Source organism: Lygodium microphyllum, chromosome 5 (genome assembly GCF_053477565.2).
Source record: "Lygodium microphyllum isolate KBCC chromosome 5, Lygodium_microphyllum_v1.1.10, whole genome shotgun sequence".
Lineage (NCBI taxonomy): Eukaryota > Viridiplantae > Streptophyta > Polypodiopsida > Schizaeales > Lygodiaceae > Lygodium > Lygodium microphyllum.
In genome coordinates, this window is record NC_141139.1 from 5,121,878 (window position 1) to 5,144,837 (window position 22,960).

The following is a 22,960-nucleotide window of genomic DNA, read 5'->3' on the forward strand; positions in this document are numbered from 1 at the left end:
AAAACAAGACTAGTGAATCCCAAGGAACCACTCAATCTACTCTTATACTTGGATGGCAAAATGTAACTAAGAAGAATAGGTATTGTCAACATTGTCCAAAGGCTGGCCATTATGACGACGAGTATCGATCTAAGGCAACACGCACAGAGTCAAAATTCAAGAATCAAACCCCCGCACCCCACTCAAGTAACCCCCAGTAGAGGAAGCAGGGTAGTGGCAACCCCCAACAAGGGCAATGGCGAGGCCAAATCCACACTGCCATTGATGGGCACTCCCCACCAACACTGTGCAGGTGTGTAGATACTGTCAATGTAGTATTACATGGGCGGCTAGACACAAGTACCCATTGAAGAAAGTAAGCCTCCAGTGAAACCCCACGAGCAGAAGTAAGAGCTATGGTGAAAGGAGGGAGAGAGAGAGAGAGAGAGAGAGAGAGAGAGAGAAAAGAAAGAAAGAAAGAAAGTTATATTAACGTCTTCTAAAGACCAAAACTGGCCTATGAGACAAACTGTGATACAACTGATGAGGTCCAGCTATCCAAAATAAAAGTGCTGAATGAAAAGCTAAAAACTGGAAACTGAAAATACGGTGCTGTGAGTGTGATAAGTGTCGTGTATGTGTATGTGCGTATGTAGCTCTGGTACTCCAGATAATGGCTACAAAAGGGGAACAAATGTCGGCTGTGATAGGGGAACAACTGTCGGCTGTGATAAAGTGGTGCGATGTGTATATGTAACAGATGCAGGGAGATATACTATCCTGGGATGTAGTAGCAGTCGTCGAAGTCGCTCAATTTCCAACCTGCAACCCGCCTCCATCTGCTGTCCAGCCATCATCGACTGCACCCACACTATCTTCAGCCTGTCCATTGCTGTAGGCGACAGCTCTCAGCTGCCGGCGACTGCTCTAGACTGCTGTTCAGCCTGCCGTCCATCATCGCCAGGGTCAGCCAGCTTGCGTTTTCAGAATTGCAGGCCCTAACACTCTCCGACACACCTTCTCCAGCTGTCACCCTGCTGTTTACAGCACCTGTGCAAGGTTTCCAACTTCCAATCAGTGGTACACTGCTGCATTTACAAGTTTCCAGCCTCCAGACAGCTGCGTTTTGGTGACCAGCCTGCTGCCATTCACTATTCAGCACTCCTACACTCCAACTGGTAGTCACAGACTTCGGATCCGTCTCCGGTGGACGTCACTCTCCGACTTTGCTCTGCCCTTGGGCACACTATACACTCTTACATTCATTTACAGCATTCATTCACTTCAAAGTTGTATTCTCTCTCTCCTTTCTTCTATTTGTGTTTGAGTTTGTGTACACTGTACACTCTTACATTCATTTACACCATTCATTCACTTCAGAGTTGTGTTCTCTCTCTCCTTTCTTCTGTTTGTGTTTGAGTTTCTGTGTTTGAGTTTTGAGTTTTGCATTTAGGGTTTGAGTTTTACCCTCTACGTCGGTGTCTGTATCTATCTCTTTGTGTTTCTGTCATGGTCGTACGCTCTGTGTGTCCTCAGTGCAAACCCTAGCAGTTTTCTTCACATGGTATCAGAGCCGGTGCTCTTGTAAAGAGTATCCTGCGGATATTGTGGACAGTTAGTCTTTGTGCGAGGCACACAATACGACTCATAACCGAATCACAATGTCCCAAACACCTTCTTCTCCAGTTCCTATGATGTCTTATCAAGCTTCTCCATCATTGGAGGCCCTGAGACAGCATTATGGACTCGATGAGGAGGACAACACTCCACCTTCACCTTCTTCTTCTACTCCTATTCCAGATTTCACTAACATGACAAAGGAGTACTATCGCAACAAGTACGGTGTTGTTTACACCCCTCCTACCAGTTTTGCTACCACATCCGGACCAGTTGGTGAGGCTGGCCACCTCTCCGATCATGGAGGACATATGGCATTCGGAATGTCTGGCGATCCATCACCATCATCTCAATCAGGTCCAATGTCATGTTTGTACAATTCTTTTGTGTTGCATGAACCAAAACCCTCGCCTATTTCTTCTTTTGAGGTACAAGATCCGGATGGCTTTGCATATGTGAACTTCAATAGAGGGGGCTCACAAAGTAGACGGAATTCAGGTACATCTACAGCTTTTGTTTCATTTGAGCATGTCACACACTTCTCACTTCCCTCCCATCCCACCCTCTTCTATATCACACCTTGATCACCTCTCATCATCTTTCCAAAATCTTGGATTACACTCCACATCTGCATCACACACCCTAGGGATTGGATCTTCCATCTCCGCTCCTAGCACCTTTTCCTTCTCCACCCCATTCTCTACCTCTTTGCACCATGCTACTTCGTTAGGGGGAATTGCACCCTTTAACACACTGCCTCTCACCTTTCAGCAAAGAAGCACACCTATAGCTCCTAGGACGACTGTGATGGGCATCCCCCTCACTATCCCCAGCTTCACATCTCACATGACCACTCCAACGCAGGGGTTTCCATCCTCTGCTTATGGTGTGTCTTTCCACTCTCCTTGGGTTACACCTACGCAAGGATTCCCATCTTCTACTCCTTGTGTTCCAATCCCATCTCCTTGGGTTTCTCATGTGAAAACCATGCCCATGCCTAGTCAGCCCATTCCTACCTATGGATCCACCTTGCACACTACTCGCATGCCTAGTGGGCACTCTGGGCCCCTTCCCAAGTGTACTCCACTCCCCCATCCTATCCACACTACACTTTTTCACACTATCCATCTCCAAGCACTACCACAACAACCAAGAATGCCTTCACGGATAAGACACGTTTTAACGCGTCAAATTTCACCACTTGGTCTAATTTCATGCAACAAGTGCTTGAGTCTCAAGTCTTTGGGACCTCGTCATTGGTCTAGAGCCTATGCCAAACCCTCCACTAGCTCACCCTGACTACATGCGTCAATGGAGAGCCCGCAATGCCACAGCTTGAAGTGAGCGATACGCAATGGCAATGCAATATCCTGCAATGAAAATGTCATGTAGAGAGCAAAACGTGAGCAAGAGTACAGAGAGTGAGAGTCAAAGAGAGAGATGCACGATGTTCTTGGGTACAATTTTTGTATGTCCGTCTTTAGGTTTTAGATAGATATATATGAAAGAACAAATGTGCTAAGAGTGTTCACACCCGTGCACATATAAAAGGCACGATGGCCCTTTATTCCCAACAACCTCCTACCTAAAGGCAATGTGCCTTAAGAGAAGAAAAGAATCAACTAAGTCTAGGTATGTACAAAGCTGCAATACATATACCTATCCGACTCCCATCATCTGTCGACAATGAGCAAACCGCTTTGCTGAAATACCCTTCGTGAGAATATCTGCAGGATTATCACCTATATCCGCTTTGACAAGCTCAATGCTCTTACTGTCAAGTACATCTCTAATGAAGTGATACTTCACCTGTATGTTTACATAAAAGACAGGATTCCGTGCTAGCATGATAGCACTCTGACTATCACAATAGAGAATAGATAACTCTATAATGCCAAGCTCTCCCACCAGACGTGAAAGCCATAAAGCCTCCTTACATGCATCAGTGGTGGCAACCACATACTCTGCCTCTGTAGTAGACAAAGCAACACACTTTTGTAGCCTGAAGATCCAAGAGACTGCTCCTCCTGTGAAGGTAAACACATACCTAGAAGTGGACTTTCTGCAGTCCGCATGACCAGCATAGTTTGTATCCGTAAAGCCAACGACAGATGCTTTCTACTTTCCAAAGCAGATGCACAAATCCTTTGTGCCTTTGAGGTATCTCATAATACCTTTCACTGCTTCCCAATGCTTTTTACCAGGGTTTGCCATGTATCTGCTAACCACTCCCACTGCAAAGGCAATGTGAGGACGTGTAGTAACCATAGCATATATCAAACTGCCAACAGCTGAAGCATATGGTATCTTGGCCATTTCAACCTTCTCATCATCAGATGTAGAGTTTCACATATGGAGACAATGGAACCCCAATTGTTTTCCCCCCCTCCATATTGAAACGCTGCAAAACCTTGGAGATCTGCTGCTGTTGGCACTCAATTTTCAGCCTGCAGCCCACCTCTATCTGTTGTCCAATCATCATCGACTGCATCCACACTATCTTCAGTCTATCCATTGCTGTACGCGAAAGCTCTCAGTTGCTGGCGACTACTCCAGACTTCTATTCAGTCTGCTGTCCATCATCGCCGGGGTCAGCCAGCCTGCATTTTCAGCATTGCAGGCCCTGACACTCTCCGACACATTTTCTCCAGTTGCCGCCCTGCTGTTTACAGTACCTATGCATAGTTTCCAGCTTCCGATCAGTAGTACACTGCTATGTTTACTAGTTTCCAACCTCCAAACTGCTGTGTTTTGGTGACCAGCCTACTGCCATTCACTATTCGGCACTCCTACACTCCAACTGGTCGTCACAGACTTGGGATCTATCTCCGGTGGACGTTACTCTCCGACTTTGCTCTGCCCTTGAGCACATTGTACACTCTTACATTCATTTACAGCATTCATTCACTTCAGAGTTGTATTCTCTCTATCCCTTCTTCTGTTTGTGTTTGAGTTTTGAGTTTTGCGTTTAGGGTTTGAGTTTTGCCCTCTATATCTGTGTCTATCTCTTTGTGTTTCTGTCGTGGTCATACACTTTGTGTATCCTCAGTGCAAACCCTAGCGGTTTTCTACACAAGTCGTCATCTCATCCAATACCCATCAACTTCCTACATCTCAATGTGTTTCGTCTTTGCATGAAAGACCGAATTCTTGGCTAACTGGATAGCACTCATAGAATCCGAATGCAATGTAGGAACCACATCAATAATACCAAGGTCTTAATTGGACCTATCCAAAGAGCCTCTTTCCAAGCGTCAGTGGTTGCAACAAACTCGATCTCAGTAGTAGAGAGGGTTGTGCATTTCTACATCCTGGACATCCAAGAAACACCACATCTAGCAAAGGTGAAGACATAGCCAAAGGTGGACTTCCTACTATCTGCATGTCCTACATAATCAAAGTCAGTATACCCCACGACTCCTGTATTCTGGCCACCATAACATATGCACCTAGCTGTTGTGCCCTTCAGATACCTCATGATACCCTTTACAATATCCCAATGTTGTCTGCTAGGTGTAGCTATATAGTATGTCACAACTTCCACTATAAATGCTATATCAAGAAGAGTGGCTATCATGGCATACATCAAACTACCCATTACAGATGCATAAGGAATCTTTGCTATCTCGGTCTTTTGCTCATCAGACTGCAAACAATTGGCTTAACTAAGCTTCACATGAGAAGGTAGAGAACAATCAATAGGCTTATCACCTTGCATATAAAACCGCTCAAGGACTTTCTAGACATACTCCTGTGACAGATAAAGGAGCCCCTTAGAGGGATCACGTGTGATGCATATCCCAAGAATATACGAGACCTGTCCCATGTCCATTTTGTTTTTGTTTTTGTTTTCTGAGCCGGGTGCCTAAACGTCCCATGTCCATCTTAAAGCTCTTCTAGAGCTAAATTTCCAAGGCATCCAGCTCATTATGAGCACTCCCAACAATAAGCATATCATTCACATAGAGTGCCAAAATCATAAGACTATCATCACGAGCCTTCTTCATACATAAACACGGATCTATAACACTACAAATATATCGTTGTGAATGCATTAAAGCATCAAACTTATGGTACCATTCCCTTGGTGCTTGCTTAAAGTCATAAAGGCTCTTTCTCAACTTACACACCTGGTATTTCTTGCTTTTTTCCTCAAAGCCCTTGGGTTGCTATATATAAATCTCATCATGCAAATCCCCATGGAGGAAAGCCGTCTTTACGTCCATCTGATAAAGGTCCAAACCTAGTTAGGCAGCCAATGCTAGTACCAAGCATAGGGTCATCGTTTTGACCACAAGAGAAAAAACTTTATCGAAGTCAACAACATATTCCTGCTTGAAACCCTTACTATCAACCTCGCCTTATAAGCGAGCTTGGGGCATCCAAGGATACTTTTAAACTTGTATACAGACTTACATAGCAATGCCTTATTGCCACTAGGCAAAGAAGCCAAATCCCACATATGGTTAGTATGTAAGGAGTCAAACTCTGACTGCATAGCCCTCTCCTATGAGTGACTATCATCTTTGTGCATGGCCTCATCATACGAGAGAGGCTTGCCTACATCTATCACCATAACATAATCCATGGAGAATGTAAAGCGTTGAGACTGACGTCTAGCTCTAGTAGAGCATCTCAAAACAAGCTAATCCTGCACGACAAGCAGAGCCTAGGCCACTAGAGTATCAACTGTTGCAAGATGTCTAACTGACTATATGAGAGTAGGACTCTCCTCCTGAAATATAACCATGCATACCTCAACGACCAGCTCAAGCTACTTATGCATCTTTTCCTCATGAAAAATGACATCATGATTACGAATAACCTTACAAGCCTACGGATCCCATGGGCGATAGCCCATCTCATCAGCATCCCCATAACCAAGAAAGATGCATTTCACAAACTTAGGGTCTAGCTTATTGCGCTTGTCCTTGGAAACATGGCAGAATGCCTCACAACCAAAGACACATAAATAAGCATAATGATGGAGGTTTCCCAATCCGTACCTCCTTTGCAACCTGGCAATCAATAGCAATGCAAGGAGACAAGTTAATCAAGTTTACAGCAGTAGTAACTGCCTCAGCCCAAAAGTGTAGTGATAAGCCTACCTGGCTAAGCATATTGCGGACTCTCTCCTAAATCATCCAGTTCATGTATTTGACAATACAATTCTGGGGAGGGGTGTAAGGGGTAGTCAACAATCACTTAATACCCCGCTCATCGCAAAACTGCTTAAAAGCTTTCGAGACATACTCACCTCCATTATTTGACCTTAGGCATTTCAACCTATACCCAGACTGCTTCTCAGTAAGAGCATGCCAACGCTCAAAGGTAGACAAGACATCTGATCTCTGCTTAATAGGGTAAGCCCAGATCTTATATGAGTAATCATCAATAAATGTGACAAAGTACTTTGCACCACCGAGCAATTGATAGGGCACGGGACCACATACATATAAACAAAAGCCAAAGGCTCACCCATGCACTTCATGCCAGACTTCTTATGCATACTATGTGTCTCCCTATCATATAAACAATAATCACAAAACTCAAAACACTTATAGTCTAGGGACAGAAGATACTACAAGATGGTAAGCATTTTCATTCCTTACAAAGATGTGTGCCCAAGGCGACAATGCCAAAGAGATTTACATTACACATTTTGGTCACTTGTGAACTCACTTTACGTCACTTCCACAACCCTAAAGTCTAAGGGTTGTACTTTGTACTTTGCACTTCATATTCTATTATACAAATAGTCATGCTGTGACCACTCCCTCTCTCTATCAGTCATGTACGCTTCTTTTTGCTCCATTGCTGTACTTCAATCTTACATTTGGTATCAAAGCTATTTAGCCAGCTGTCTCTCTGCTCTCTTCACTCTCAGCTCAGCCGACGTGCTACTCCTGCCTATGGTGACCTGTGTTTCTGACGCACCTTCTCTATTTTACTCGACCTCTGCAACCTGCCGTGGCTGTTCAAAACAGTCAGATTCTTTCTCAGGCACAGTCCAGAAAACCCTAATTTCACATGCACAGTCCAGAAAACCCTAATTTCACAGGCGCCGTCCTGAAAACCCCAATTTTGCAAGCGTAGTCCAAAACTGCCACATCAGCACCTGCACAATCTAGAACTGCTCCAGATCTGTTCCAACCTGTCACATCAGCAGCCACGCAGCTCAGAACTGGTTTTGCTTGCTCTCGAGTTGCCGCATCAGCATATTTTAAGATCTGCGCAGCTGCTAAAAGTATATTTTAGTATTTTAATCAGAATTTCAGAGCCAAAGCAAAGGGCTTTTGCAGGAGCAGGTCAATTTTTGCTTCAGAAAGTACTTTAGTGCATGAATTGAAGAAATTTGCAGATATTTGGGTCAGAAATTTTGGGGTTTTTGTACTTCTTGGAAAACATTGGCACATGTAATGTGTTTTAAAATTGCACACATTAGACAGTCAAATTTTGGGGCTTTTGTGTTTTTTGTGCTGCTGAGCAATCTTATTGCCTTGGACAGCATGTTGTTTGCTGAAATTGGAAAATTTCAGCACATTGAGGCATTACTGGTTAAGTGTCACACGATTTGGTGGTTCTTTTGACTAAATTTGGTCGATTTTAGCTTGGCATTTGCTGTAATTTCTGGGAATTTGAAGATTTCCAGGTCAGCCAGCTTTTGTAATTGCTCGTTTTGCATCTGATTAAGTGACATTTATCATGGCAGCTCATGGATAGAATGATGTCTTCACTTATGTTTCGAAAGAGAATAGATTGATGGCAACACCTATTTTCTGTGGTCCTTTATGATTAAAATTGTGCTTGTTGCAAAAGGTCTCTAGGATTATGTCGTGGGAAAGAAGTACGTCCTAGTGATTTGGCTCTTGCAACCCCTCCACAAGCAAGAGGTCATGGACAAAGGCAAGAGGGTGTAATAGCAACCTCTCAACAAGTAGCAGGACATGGACAAAGGCAAAAAGTTGTCGCAGAACCACCACCCCAGAGAACAGTTGCTCAGAGGGCTTGGGACACTAGGAATGCCGAAGCATTGTCACTTATTTCATTGGCAGTTCAGCGGTCGATGATCCCACATATTTGTTCTGCTACTACTTCACAAGTAGCATGGCTTACACTTGAGCATATGTTTGCTGGTAAGAATGAGGCACGCATTTCTTCTTTGAAGAATGAGCTTGAAAATGTGAAGATGGAAGAAGGTGAGGCTATGCAAGATCACCTTAATAAAATTTAGGACTTGCATGAGAGGTCAAGGATAAGGAATTCTTGACTTTGGTGCTCACTGGCACATTATGTCATGGACTTTATGAGTTAAATGCTCACTCTGTTAATCAATCAATTTATTTGGCATCTACTATTACTCCTGCTATATCATGGGCAGAGTCATGGCATGCTTGTATAAGGCATGTGAATTATGGCGGTCTGATGCTTATGCAGCATACTCAGATGCTAGAAGGCTTACCTCTCTTAGAGAGACCTCCTGAGCACATTTATGAAGGATGCATTTTGAAAAAAATGCATCGGTTTTCTTTCCCTCATGATGTTGCTTTCAAAGCTAAGGTCAGATTGCAAATTGTGCATTCATATATATGTGGATCCACGCAAACAAAGTCATTGGATGGATGTTTTTACTTCGTTTTTTTCATTGATGACTTTACACATTTTTATTGGGTTTTTTCATTGATTAAAAAGTCAAAAGTATATGATGCATTTTTTGCTTTTACTACACTTGTGGAAAATCAATCTAGTTGTTTATCTCCTACCCATACAGAAGAAATTATATTTCCCTTCTGCCTTGCAGAAGTACCCGATCCAAATCACATGGCACCATAAATTCCATCCTGTATCTAGAATAGGATCTTCCAACACCACAGACGTTGGGCTGTTCAAGGCTTTTTGGGATTTGCGAATTTGATCAAATCTTTATCAAGGATTAGTTCTTGGCATGTTGCAACTCTCCATTCTCTATTGTTAACCTAGTTATTTCCATCATGAGCTGGTCTTGACTCCTATTTGCTTTCTCCAATTTTTCTTCTAGTTATAATACTCTCTTGTTTCGCTAGCTCCATATCTCTTATCATATCCTCTAGTTATTGGGCTTGCTTATTCAACTCATCCTCCAAGTGAGTTTTGCCTTTAGGAAAATCAAGTTTTATGCTTCAAATTGTATCTTGTCTTATTTTTCTATTTTTTATTGCTCCTTTATTTGTGTGACCTTGGAGATGATCCACCCGCGCAAAATATCCTTCCTTAATTAATCCAATTAAAAATCAAGCACAATCAAGACAATCAGCCCAATATCATCTTCCAAGAAAACATTCCTTTATACCCCATAGCAACTTATCAAAACTAACCCCTGCTATGCACTTACCATCAAACACAAGCACTTGGAATAATCATCTAAATCACATCCAACAAAATCAGTTTAATGCAAAAGCATTTAGGACGTTATTAGATCAATCAACAACACAATGATATCCATTTTCAACATTGCAAAAATAGTCACAATAACTTCTTGATACCTAGAGCTCTCCACTTGCCTTTGAAGCTTGGAATTGTAGTTTGTACCTAGCCCAATCCCTGAGTTGGATTGATGAAGGTAGTAGTTATCGGACGGGTCCCAAGGCATCTTAGTCTTTAATGCTTATGATCATTGTCTATACTAGCTAGATACAACATCAAGATTCCCAATCTATCAACATGAGCTATTAGCGATAGCTTGAGTAAAGGTCTAGAGCTTCGAAAATGATTCTCTTCTAGGCTAAGTTGCTTGCCAAGCAATCCTTCGGGCATGTGAGTTGCAACATATACCTTCAAAGTGACGAAAACGCACCTACTATTGGGGTAAAGGCGCCTCCGCCGTGCCGCCCCGTGTATTACTACACTGACAGTACCCGCCAGTGCTTGCACACTGCAGGTGGCGGGCGCCCGTCACGTCACTTTATTCTTTACATTCATTTTAGTGACTAGTAAATAAAGGAAGGCCCGGTCACACATTGTGACTGTTGGAGTTCCCATTTCTTGTCTCTCTCTTTCTTGCTCTTGCTCTCCCGCCATAGCTCGCGTGCAAGCTTCGATCCTTCTCACCTTTCAACTGGTATCAGAGCTTGGCTTCCTCTTGCTCAAGCTCGACTCGGTGCTTCTCTACCTTCGCATCGACTCCCTTCACGCATTGGGTCTCCATCCCGGCAGCCATAGCCGATCTCCCGAACTTTCGACTCTCTCCGGCTTCCCGAGCTCCCTCCCGGCATTGTTGGGCTTCTTCAGGGCCTTGCCCTTGAGGTATTGCATCAGAGTTTGAAGGGCTTCAGTTCTCAGTTTTAAACAGGTGGAAGAAGAGGGGCAGCCATCATTTGAAGCTTCAAAGCTCCATATCTCCCTTGCCCTTTGCTTTGGGCATTCATGGCTTTGTGTATGCCCTCTTTGGGGCCTCTTTGACCCTCCCATCCACACCAACATTGCCACATGGAGCAGCCACTTCCCAGGACAGCCTGCGTTGAATTTGCGCCAGATTTCTGCCTGCCTACTCATCACGTTTTCAACCTATATGCCTTGGCTCCTAAATGAGCACTTAAACAATGGTTTCTAGAAGGCATTTGAGCTACTTTGAAAGCCTCTTTAGGCCTTGTGCTTGGCATTGAAGCTTTGGGGCTGACATTCTCTGATTTGTGACTGTCATTTACTGTTATACAGTACTGGAAACAGGGCAGCCACACTTGGCATTGGCATTTGATGCTTATACTCTACTCCAGTTACCTTGTTTGATGCCCGTATGCGGCCTACATGATGCCTAGTGCCTTGGGAATGTATGCACATGATTATGCCATGATTTTGGCCTAAAATATTGGCTGAAATTTCTCAGTTTTGACAATCAAACTTGGCTGTAATAGCAGTGGGCTGAAGGTACTTTGGATGCTTTGTCACTTACCTATTGGTACCGGATGTATGCTTTGGGATTTGCCATCATGTATCTGACATTTGGGGACGACTTTGAGCTCATGTTTGAGTCTATGGAATGTATTTGAGCTACGCATAAGCTCCGTCTTGGTTGGTATTCACTGGCATTTGGAGCGACTTGGCATGCTCTTGGACCGCTTATGCCTCATGTCTATGCTTGACAGTTAGGCTTCATACATTACATGCTTTGGTTCGTGATATATGCCGCTTGGTTCGTCTATGCTTTACCTACATTGGGAGCTTTGCCTTGGATGTATTTGAGCATTTCCGACTCAGTTTGATCATTTACTTGGTTGCTATCGGATGTCATTGAGTTGACAGAGATCTTATTTTGGGATTATGTATTGCTCGTTGGTTGCTTCTATCAGTTGCTTCATATATGTCATGCTCTTGGGATGCGTATGACGCATTGACTTGGTCACTTGTCATCACTGGTACTTTGTCTTGGGTTGCTTGACCCCTTGAGCTCGTTTGTACGCCTTTTATGCCAGTGGGAGCATCTTGCATGCTTACTTGACCTTGAGCAGGGATTACATGCTATTGGAGCAGTTACATGTATTGGAGCAGTCTATGTCATTGAGCAGTTACAGATGTATTGAGACTTTGGAATTATACTCCGACAATTGGATGTTGCATTGAGTATATGTCTTGGTTCACAGGATGCTTATGAGCTGAGTCTCAGTTTTGGATCCGCTTTCTTTTGAGCAGACATCTATTTGTGTCAGGTTTTGGCAGTTGCAGGTATATTTTGCCTAGATTGTCTGGGGGTGTGCCTCTTACTGGCAGATGCTATTTGACATCTCTCGGTGTTATGCTCATGTATTTTCACTGTCATTTGGCTTTGCTTTGTCCTCTTTATGCCGACTTTGGACCTAGCATTGTTTAGTTGACATTAGATCCAGTTTTGGGACAGTTTGCTCTCATTATTGCAGTTCTGAAATTTATTACAGCAAGCATTTATTGGTGGACTGAGCAGTATTTTTTATGCTGAAATATCCTGATTTGGTGTATCACACCTAGTACTAAGTGGGCAGCATCTTTTGGCACACTTTTCTCGCCATTTGGAGCTCATTTCAATGGATTTTGGGCATTTTCTGCAGTAAAACAGCAAGCAGTTTTAGACTGTCTGTGCATTTCCAGCCTGCATTATGGCGTCCTCTTCGATTGATAATGCCATATTTAACATCACAAAGTTGAATGGTACCAACTACTCTTATTGGAAGAGTCAAATTTGGCAGGTCTTGGTGCAGAAATCTCAGATTAAGCCACTTCGGTTGAGCGGGCAGCAGCCTGCAACTATGAACAATGACGATTGGCTTGAACTTGATGAGCTATGCAAGTCCACGATTGTATTCTCTCTCACTGAACAGGTACATTATAATGTATTTGAGGAAGCACAGAGTGCATGGGATCTATGGAATAAGATCAAGAATCTTTATGATAAGAAAAGTCCGGCGAGTCAGATGTACTGGTTGAAGCAGCTTATGGATCTGCACATGAAGGATAATGCGACTATGTCTGCTCACTTGAGCCAGTTCCATGCTATACTGAAGAACCTGACTTCGCAGGATATCACCTTTGGAGAGGAAGTAACTCCTCTTTTCTTGCTTGGGACTCCAAATGAGTCATGGGATGTATTCCGCACTGCCCTATGTACCTCTAGTGCTAGTCTGAAATTGAATGATGTTGAGAGTGCTCTTCTGCAGGAAGAGGTTAATCGCAAAAACTTGGATGCCTCTCGTGTTTCACATGCTTTGACAGTTAGAGGCAGGAATGACAGGAATGATCGTGGTCATGGCCGTGGCCGTGACTCGCAGAAGGGTCGGTCTAAATCTCGTGGAAAGTCGCGTAGTAAGTCGCATGGGTGCAACGCTAATGTCACTTGTCATCATTGTGGGAAAAAGGGCCATATCAGACCACAGTGTCATGAGTTGCGCAATGAGAAGCACAAGGATAAGGGGAAAGAGAAAGTGCAGGAGAAGTCCTCTGATCGCAGCATAGTACCTGCGAAGTCCAGCGTCAAGATTGAGGAAATTAATGTCACGCAAACCGAGGATTCTGATGGTGGTGATGAGTTCATACTTGCAGCTAGTTCTTCTGATGCCTCACACTTGACTGAGACACCTAGTATGTATGCACAGTGCTAGTTATTGGATCCAGGTGCGTCCTTCCATGTGACGCCTTACCGTGAGTGGTTTCACTCTTACCGTACTGTATCTGGATCAGTCAGACTTGGAGATGACAGGTCTCTTGATATTGTGGGCTGTGGAGATATTCAGTTGCAGTTTTCCACTGGCAGTTCCTTTTTGCTCAGGGATGTACGTCATGTACCTGCGCTTACGCGCAGTCTTATGTCTGCACGACAGTTGGATGATGCAGGGTTTCATGTCTGTTTTGGGGATTCTGCCTGGAAGATTATCAGAGGCAGACTTGTGCTTGCTAGAGGCGCCAAGGCTGGCAGCCTCTATCCTCTTGTTGTATCTGGGTCTTCTGTAGACCATGTTTTGGCAGTGGGTTCTATCCCACATGTATCACTTTGGCATGTCCGTTTGGGGCATATGTCTTTGAAGGGAATGAAAATGTTATCTGGTTTACAGTATCTTCCGCCTTTGGACTATGCATGTTTTAACTCGTGTGATCATTGTCTTTATGGTAAGCACAATATGTCTACGCATAAGAAATCGGGTAGGCCATGCATGAGTGAGCCCTTGGCTTTGGTGCATTCAGATGTTTGTGGGCCCATGCCGTGTATGTCTATGGGTGGCGCGAAGTACTTTGTTACCTTCATTGATGATTTTTCTAGGAAAGTGTGGGCTTATCCCATAAAGCAAAAGTCCGATGTCTTGGCAGTCTTTCAGCGTTGGCTTGCTCTTGTTGAGAACCAGACTGGGTATAGGTTGAAACGCCTTAGGACTGACAATGGGGGAGAATATGTCTCACGTGCTTTTGAGCAGTTTTGTGATGACAGGGGTATTAAGCGTCAGTTGACCGCCCCTTACACCCCACCCCAGAATGGTTTGGCTGAGCGCATGAACAGGACTATTCAAGAGCGTGTCCGCTCTATGCTTAGCCATGCAGGCATACCACAGAGCTTTTGGGCTGAGGCAGTTAGTACGGCAGTGCATGTCATAAACCGATCGCCTTCTAGTGGATTGGATTTCCAGGTTGCAGAGGAAGTTTGGGCTGGTAAGCCACCCTCTTATGCGCATCTCCGTGTCTTTGGATGCGAGGCATTCTGCCATGTGCCCAAGGACAAGAGGAGTAAGTTGGATCCAAAGAGCATTAAATGCATCTTTCTTGGTTATGGTGATTCAGGAGAGATGGGCTATCGCCTATGGGATCCGCAGGCGCGGAAAATAGTACGCAGCCATGATGTAGTCTTCCATGAAGACAAGATGCACAGTCCGCCTAAGAAGGTGGTTGAGATCCGCAGAGTGATCTTTCAGAAAGAGCCTAGAGCTCCTGCACAGCCAGTTGGACAGCCTACAGCTACAGCAGATGCTCATGGTCAGGGTATTGGACAGGCAGCTGGGCAGGCAGCAGAGCCTGCAGTGAGACGGTCTGCTAGAAACAGACGTCCACCTGATAGATTTCAGCCCTCTATGCATTATGTTTTGGTTACAGATGCAAGAGAGCCTTTCACTTATGATGAGGCTATGCGCAGGGGTGACAGTCACTCCTGGGAGAGGGCTATGCAGTCTGAGATCGACTCCTTGCATAAGAATGAGACTTGGGATTTGGTTGCCTTGCCTAAGGGCAAGAAGGCTTTGCCATGCAAGTGGGTGTACAAGCTAAAAAGTACCCTTGGACACCCCAAGCCGGCATACAAGGCTAGATTGGTAGCAAAGGGTTTTAAGCAGGAGCATGGTGTAGACTTTGATGAGGTCTTTTCTTCTGTGGTTAAGATGACCACCCTGCGCTTGGTCTTGGCTTTGGTTGCTCAGCTTGACTTAGATCTATATCAGATGGATATCAAGACGGCTTTCTTACATGGGGACTTGCATGATGAGATCTATATGGAGCAGCCTAACGGCTTTGCAGAACCTGGCATGGAGCACCTAGTGTGCAAGTTGAAGAAAAGTCTTTATGGCTTGAAGCAAGCACCTAGGGAATGGTATCATAAGTTTGATGCCTTTATGCAGTCACAGGGCTACAGCAGGAGTGCTATGGATCCGTGTCTTTACACGAAGAAAGCCCGTGATGGTTCATTGCTTATTTTGGTACTCTATGTGGATGATATGCTAATAGCAGGGAAAACTCATGATGAGCTAGATGCTCTTAAATCTCAGCTGAAGAAGAGCTTTGAGATGAAGGATTTGGGACAGACCTCTCACATACTTGGTATGCGCATTAGACGCAACAAGCATCAAGGACTCCTCTACTTGTCACAGAGGGAGTATATTCATAAAGTCCTTGAGCGCTTCCGCATGCAGGACGTAAAGCCTATTGGCTGTCCATTGCCTTCTTATGTGAAGGTATCACAGGCCGATTGTCCGCAGACAGATGAGCAGAGGGCCGAGATGGCCCAGATCCCTTATGCTTCAGCCGCGGGCAGTTTGATGTATGCCATGATAGCCACTCGTCCAAATATTGCCTTTGCAGTTGGTGTTGTGGCACGCTATATGGCTACACCTAGCAGGAAACATTGGGATGCCGTGAAGGGTATCATGAGGTACCTGAAGGGCACAACAGATATGTGTATTTGCTATGGCAGCCAGGATACAGGGGTCGTGGGGTACACTGACTCCGATTATGCAGGACATGCAGATAGTAGGAAGTCCACTTCTGGCTATGTATTCACCTATACTGGAGGTGCTGTCTCTTGGATGTCCAAGGTTCAGAAGTGTACGGCTTTGTCTACCACTGAGACCGAGTATGTTGCAACCATTGAGGCTTGCAAGGAGGCCATATGGCTAGGCTGTCTAGTTGTTGACCTTGGGATTGATGCTATACCTACACTGCATTTGGATTCTATGAGTGCCATTCAGTTGGCTAAGAATCCGGTCTTCCATGCGAAGACGAAACACATTGAAGTGAGGTATCACTTCATACGTGGTGTCGTGGAGGACAAGTCTGTTGACCTTGTCAAGATCTCCACTGACGAGAATCCTGCAGATCTGCTCACGAAAAGCCTCACTACTGAGCACTTTGCCTTCCTCAGGAGATTGATGGGCGTTGGATGAGATGTTGCCTTTCCTCATCCCTTGTACCTATGTACAGTTGTACTGTCTTTTTTCTTTTCTTTTCTCTCACTGGGGCAGATTCGCCTTTAAGTGGGAGATTGTTGGGGTAAAGGCGCCTCCGCCGTGCCGCCCCGTGTATCACTACACTGACAGTACCCGCCACTGCACACTGCAAGTGGCGGGCACCCGTCACGTCACTTTATTCTTTACATTCATTTTAGTGACTAGTAAATAAAGGAAGGCCCGGTCACACATTGTGACTGTTGGAGTTCCCATTTCTTGTCTCTCTCTTTCTTGCTCTTGCTCTCCCGCCATAGCTCGCGTGCAAGCTTCGATCCTTCTCACCTTTCACCTACTATTGCGAGAACGGCGGGAAGTTGACAATGCTTGAAACCTTATCGCATAGCATCCAAATACAATTAACTTCTCTTGATACACGAATTTGGGGAATTCAATCCTTCAAATACTTGTGATGCAGTTTATCCTTTTCAATGCCCTATTCTCATGCGGCAAAATACAGGTCTAATGCATCTCATGTGGGAATCAAAGCAAGCATTCATCAATCTGGAAATATATTACTTACGACCAGTACCGCATTTGAATAGGCAATGATGTCATCGCTCGAGGCTTTCGTTGCGGGATTTCCATCCACATGTGACATTTTCTGCTTGGGGGCCATTCTTGATCTTCGTCTCCCCTTAGACGCGAATTGCACAAGACTTCCATGCCTTATACTCGATTAGGGGGGGGGGAGGGGGCAATTGGGGAGCGAAATACACTGCGGATAATCCAAGGGGAACAAGAGGGAGGAGAACAGCACATGTGATTACCCTCTAAGGAGGGGAGAATAAGGAGAACCTTCTTGGAAGCTTCTCTCTCTTGCTCTCTCTCTTGCTCTCTGTCACTCCCTCTCTCTCACCCTCTCCTCCTCTCTCTTCTTTCTTTCTCTTCTAACCTCTCCATTTCTCTCCCTTCCTCTCTCTCTCTCTCTCTCTCTCTCAAGCCAACAGCATGGGGGGAAAAGGTGGCAATTCCCTCTCTTCCTTTACGATTGGGGAGGGGAGGGGGAGGGACGTGGGGAGGGGATGGAGTGGTAGTGGTCTCCCCCACCCACCACCTGTCCGATTGCATGGTGCTACGGGGGGATAGTAGGCCCGTGGCCTCTCCCTCGTCAATGTCATCGTTCTCTTCCTCTCCCACTTCGTCATCATCAACTTCGTCTTCTTTCATCACGTCATCGTCTGTGTCATCTTCCTTCCCTCTCTCGTCGTCTGTTGTTTCCTTCTTCCTTTCTTTCCCTCCCCCCCCCCCCTCGCCACTTATCGACGACGACAGAGGAGGGGGGGGGAGGGAAAGAAAATTCTTTTCTTTTTTTTTTTTAAGAGGGAAACTTTTTATACGAGGGGGGGAGGGAGGGAAGGGGGGGGGGGAGAGGGGGATATTACAGATACTCTTTAGAAGAGTACCGGCTCTCATACCATGTGCGGATATGCTAGGGTTTGCACCGGTTTTGATATCATATGAAGATATATTAGGGATTAGAGGTAATTTGCGAGCCTGGGACTCGAGGAAATCACGAAATATCAGAGGTAAAAGTTGTTATAAGTTATGCCACACAAGTACTTGGTGGTATCTAGTGCCAGTTGTTGGCCTAGGCTATTCATTTCGCCATAAGTGTCAGTTGTTGGTAACACTAGAGAAGTGGTGTTTAATACTACCTAACGTCAATCTGATAGTCAAAGATGGTGCAGAGACACTTGAGAATGAAAGTTGCTTGGTCAATTTAATTATTGGACAATCTTTTTTTTTTGCACCAAAATAATTATTAGATTAATTTTTAATTTTAAAGACTGAAATGTAATATTTAATTATGGATAATGCTAAAAAAACCATTTGAAAAAGCTGCCACTTCTGCTAGTAGATTGTTTACTCTTGATGTAAGTTTGTCAAAAATACCCACTCAAGATTGAAAAACATCTTTAGAGGCTGGAGAGAGGCATTTTTAGTGCATTTAGCCTATAAGAGAGAGGGAGGAGATGCTATTGGTCTGATCTGCAGCCATTGAAGGACCTAAGGTAGCCAGGGGCAGGAGAAGATCAATCAACAACAAGTGACAACATCTACAAGTTGTTGAGACAAGACAGCAGCAATAAATGATTGATTTTCTTCAGTTCTTCGCCAAGAAAGTCTAAATTTTCTCTCTTTGGTGTTCTCTCTCATCCCCCAACCTTGCTCTAAAGATTACAGCATTGAGATCATCAGAGGCTGAGAAATTTCAGATTTCTTTGCTTTAAATTCTAATCTAAATAGAAAAAATTAGAGTTTAGTAGCAGCTTCAGGAAATATACCAAAAATTGAAAGCTCCAAGACTTGGATTCAGCAGGGCTAAAGCTATTCTCGGTCAAATACAAGTGGAGAGACCAGCGAATCAATGAATTTGGGGCATTTTCCATCTCTATCAAAGCAAGTGAAAGCCAATTGGCTGCCTGAATCAAAGAGCAAATCGGATTTAAGACTTACTAGTCATTTTGGATAGCAAAGGGAGTTGAAATACCGAAAGAGATTGGAAAAATTCCATCGTACATCAACTTCTTCTTCAATTAAGTTAAAGAAATACCGAAAGGGACACCAGTTTTAGGGCCAACAAGGTGTCCATCGTCCAAGATTGTAAGTAAATTTGCATTTCTCAGTTTTGTAATAAACCTGAACAGCTTTTCACCTTCTGCCTTCCGAGGTACTGCCAAAAAGCTGCTGATTTGTACACTGAAATGATAGACTAGGACCTCATCTTCAATTGTGTGCATTGTAAGAAACATATAGCCTCTATTTTGTTGGTGCCTGTCTAAGCGGCCACGAAAATGTCGTGACTGCAATTTCAGGTCTTATTCAATCCATAACAGCATAGTACCTTCTCCCTCTTGTGCACACACTGCATTGATATAACTCCATAATATGAGGCCTCATTACAGAATTCTCTGTTCATTTTTCTTCACTTAATAGCTACCAAGTCTAGAAATGCTGTTCACAGAAATCAGCCGATAGACTAGCCATGGCTTACACTTACAATAGGTGTCTCGATTAGACTGACATCTGCCCCCAAGCTCATTTTGCCACTATATTTTAAGAAATAGTGCCTAGAACACATAAGGTTTATTCCTATGCAATATCTATGAGGACTGCACCTGGTGACCATCTGTGTGGAACCAGCAAAACTTGAGGATGTGTCACTAAAAGTTGCTTACTCCAAGGGTATGAACCCAAATAGGGTGAAACAGTTAGAAACCTTTCATTCAAAAACATGACTCCTGGAGCCAGACAAGTTGATCTAAGATGCATCCACAAAGGACTATAGCAGACAGCTAACCATTTCTCCCTCCATAGTAAACAGTAAGTACCCAAAATTGAAGATGGAAGGGTAATAACATTTGCAGCAAATAATCAAATTTTTAAAATGTGAATCGGTAAGATGGATCCAGGTTGGAAGCATCAATAGCAATGCTCGTAATTATTGAATAGCAGTGCCATCTGCAGGTTACTATCATGCTGTGAATGATGAAATGTTACATGAAATTCTGTGTGATTTCACAGTGTCAACTTGCCGTAACTGCTTTGCAAATATCTGTGTTTGTTATGTTTATGTGCTCTTAAAACCTCTCATAGCACACACACCAGCATGGCACATGACAAACAGAAGAGAGACAAACAAACAGGTCATTAATGCCTAGGCCCTTCAAAAATTTCACACAAGCTCATATTTCACACCTGAAGAGCACACATATATTGTTTTACAGTTTTAAAACACAAATATGCATACATTCTCAATATTCAACCATAAAGTCAAGTGCAGCACCCGATGCAATATACATTGCAGCTGGTACAATTTAATACGTCTAGAGTTCAATATATCCCAGAGTAAAACAGAACCGATACCGTCTGCAATAGGATTGCATGCAATACCAGTAAAAGATGTAAAAGTAGTTTTCAATCATAACCATTGGAAGACTGTGCATTGAAAAGTAAGCCATCTTTGTACATGTCTATACAAGACTGTCAAAGCGAAGGTCAAATGCAAAGCCAAATGGAGGAAATGCTGCTGGCACCTTCACAAAACCAAATATGGGAAACCGGCTTCCATACTTCTCGAAAAATGGCCAGCTCCACCAGCTCCATGCTTTCTTCTTAAGGCTGTAAACCAGCATTGGAGCCTTAAACGAGGCTATAAAGAAAATTTGGTCACTATCGCTTATACAGTAATAGTGACCAAAGACCAGACACCCAAGGAACTCCCTTGCAATGTCTTGTGGCATTCTGTCCACCTCCCTCCAACTGTCAATACCATTGACGGAGAGGTCAAGTTCCCAAATTACTACTTCATCCTTAGAGGAATGCTTCCCCACTCTCCCCACCAGCAATAGATTCCCGTTGCAATCAAGAACTACTGGTGTTCCAATCACCTCAGGTGTGTCATAAAAAATTGCAGGCATAGAAAGAGAAGATCTCCAAACATTTTCCTCCATATCATAAACCCTGATCTTATACCTCTGGTTTCTCTCTTCATGAACTAGATACACTTTACCTTTAGACACAGCAGTAGACTTGAATTTCCCTCCAGAGAGTGACTTGAATCCTGTGTGTTTCCACTTGCAACTCCAGGAATCGTATAGCTCAGTGGCAACCACAATTTGAGAATCTGATGGAGTTTCTGTTAACACGAGGAGTTTGTAGTGACAGTTTCCATTGTCCATGGATAATATAACAAGATCAGGCATGCGATTGTCATGGCTGCGACAAGGTAACTCTTTCCAACGCTGAGTCACAGGATTGCAGACAATAAAGCCGACAGATTTCAACGACTTTGCTGGCTCGGGCCAGAGGCAAAGCAGGCCTCCACTTGCAGAAACAACTGTATAGTTCATGAACGGGGCCATTGGAGGGGTTGGGAGGAAGCTCAGGGTAATGGAATACCATCGCTTAGCATGCAAATCGTATGCAGCCAGCCATGGCGTTTGATCCTTACGGCTCCCCTGATCGCATAGAAACATAAGCACAGATGATCCGCCATTGTAAGACTCCGAGAAAACCTTGCGAAAATTAGGAGAAGATGTGATCAAGTTCCACCGCTTGGAGACGACACAAAAGCGCACGGCGTCGGGGACATGAAGGAAGGCGATGACACGCTCGATGACGTCGAGAGGCAGTCTACTCCAAATGCTGCAATCCATTTGCTGATCTTGAGCTTGCTCCTGGGGAGGCCAAAGTAGAGGAAGCTCTCTAGTAATCTCCGGAAAGCAAGTCTCGCAGTATGCCTCCGTCGGATGATCAGGTTCTGCGTTCATGTCGTCATCGGTCTGGCAGGCAGGGCCGAGTTCATGAGGGAGGAAGGGATGCACATTGTCGAGCACGTGCGGGAGGGAGAGCTGACCGACGAGGGGCAATTCCTTGAGGAGAGGAGCGCGGGTAAGCATCCATGGCGGATGGGAAGAAGGGAAGCAGGCGGAGGAGGAGCCTCCCCCGCCGATGCAGAGGTAAGTTAGGGACAAATCCATAGAAGGGGGAGCCCGGAGCTACGCCATGGAAACAACGCGAATTTGAGAAGAAAGGCGACACGAGCTGCGAGTCTTTTGTAGGCGCGCGCGGACACGCACACACTCTCTCTCTCTCGCCTAGTCTCGGAGTCTCGGACTCTCGAGTCTCTCTTTTCTGTCTTCTCTCGTGTCCCTCTCGCTGGCTCAGGCTGCTAAAGTCCCGTCCGTCAACGCCACTCTTTTGACCCCATGGCCAACATAGTGACACACGGTACACGCATACACCCCCGGGCCCCCTCCCTTTCTAGACTCTGTCGGTCGGGCCATCCAATAACCCAAAAGGCCTATAGGCTATCGCAAGTGGTGCAGTTTGTTGAAAACGGTACCCCGTGTGCACGTTCACACACAAATGGAGGCCCCCAAGAATGATTTCTCCACCTGAATTTGGGTCCACTTACATCTTTGACAGCCTTATTTGAACTTTTGCTTGCGATTTTAAGACCTCTTTGGACACCTCCATCACCCTACACCACCTTCATGAGGTTTGTGTCTCACCTTCAATTCGAATTTCTATTTGCCATTAGAGTGTCGTTATATTCTACTATCATTTGCGATTGAATATGTGTCTTCATGTTTCTTGCAAGCTTAGGTTCCTGTCACTCCACAACAGACTACAAAGGTGGGATGAAACGATCTCCA

At 44.5% G+C, this 22,960-nt stretch overlaps 1 protein-coding gene across 6 annotated transcripts in view; it reads right to left on the reverse strand.

Moving 5' to 3' along the window:
- The window catches only part of LOC148035467 (F-box/kelch-repeat protein At5g15710-like), a 148,178-nt gene extending 125,764 nt beyond the window's left edge, over positions 1 to 22,414 (reverse strand). For 2 of the 6 annotated variants that reach the window (XM_087677422.1, XM_087677421.1), the window contains exon 1: positions 21,313 to 22,411. In XM_087677422.1, coding sequence (XP_087533548.1) covers positions 21,313 to 22,282 — 970 coding nt within the window. In that variant the 5' untranslated portion in view covers positions 22,283 to 22,411. Of the gene's footprint in view, positions 1 to 7,230; positions 7,835 to 21,312 lie in introns of those variants that run through there. The other 4 variants (XM_087677418.1, XM_087677420.1, XM_087677419.1 and 1 more) reach the window with 4 other exon arrangements.
- Between the last annotated feature and the right edge of the window lie 546 nt (positions 22,415 to 22,960).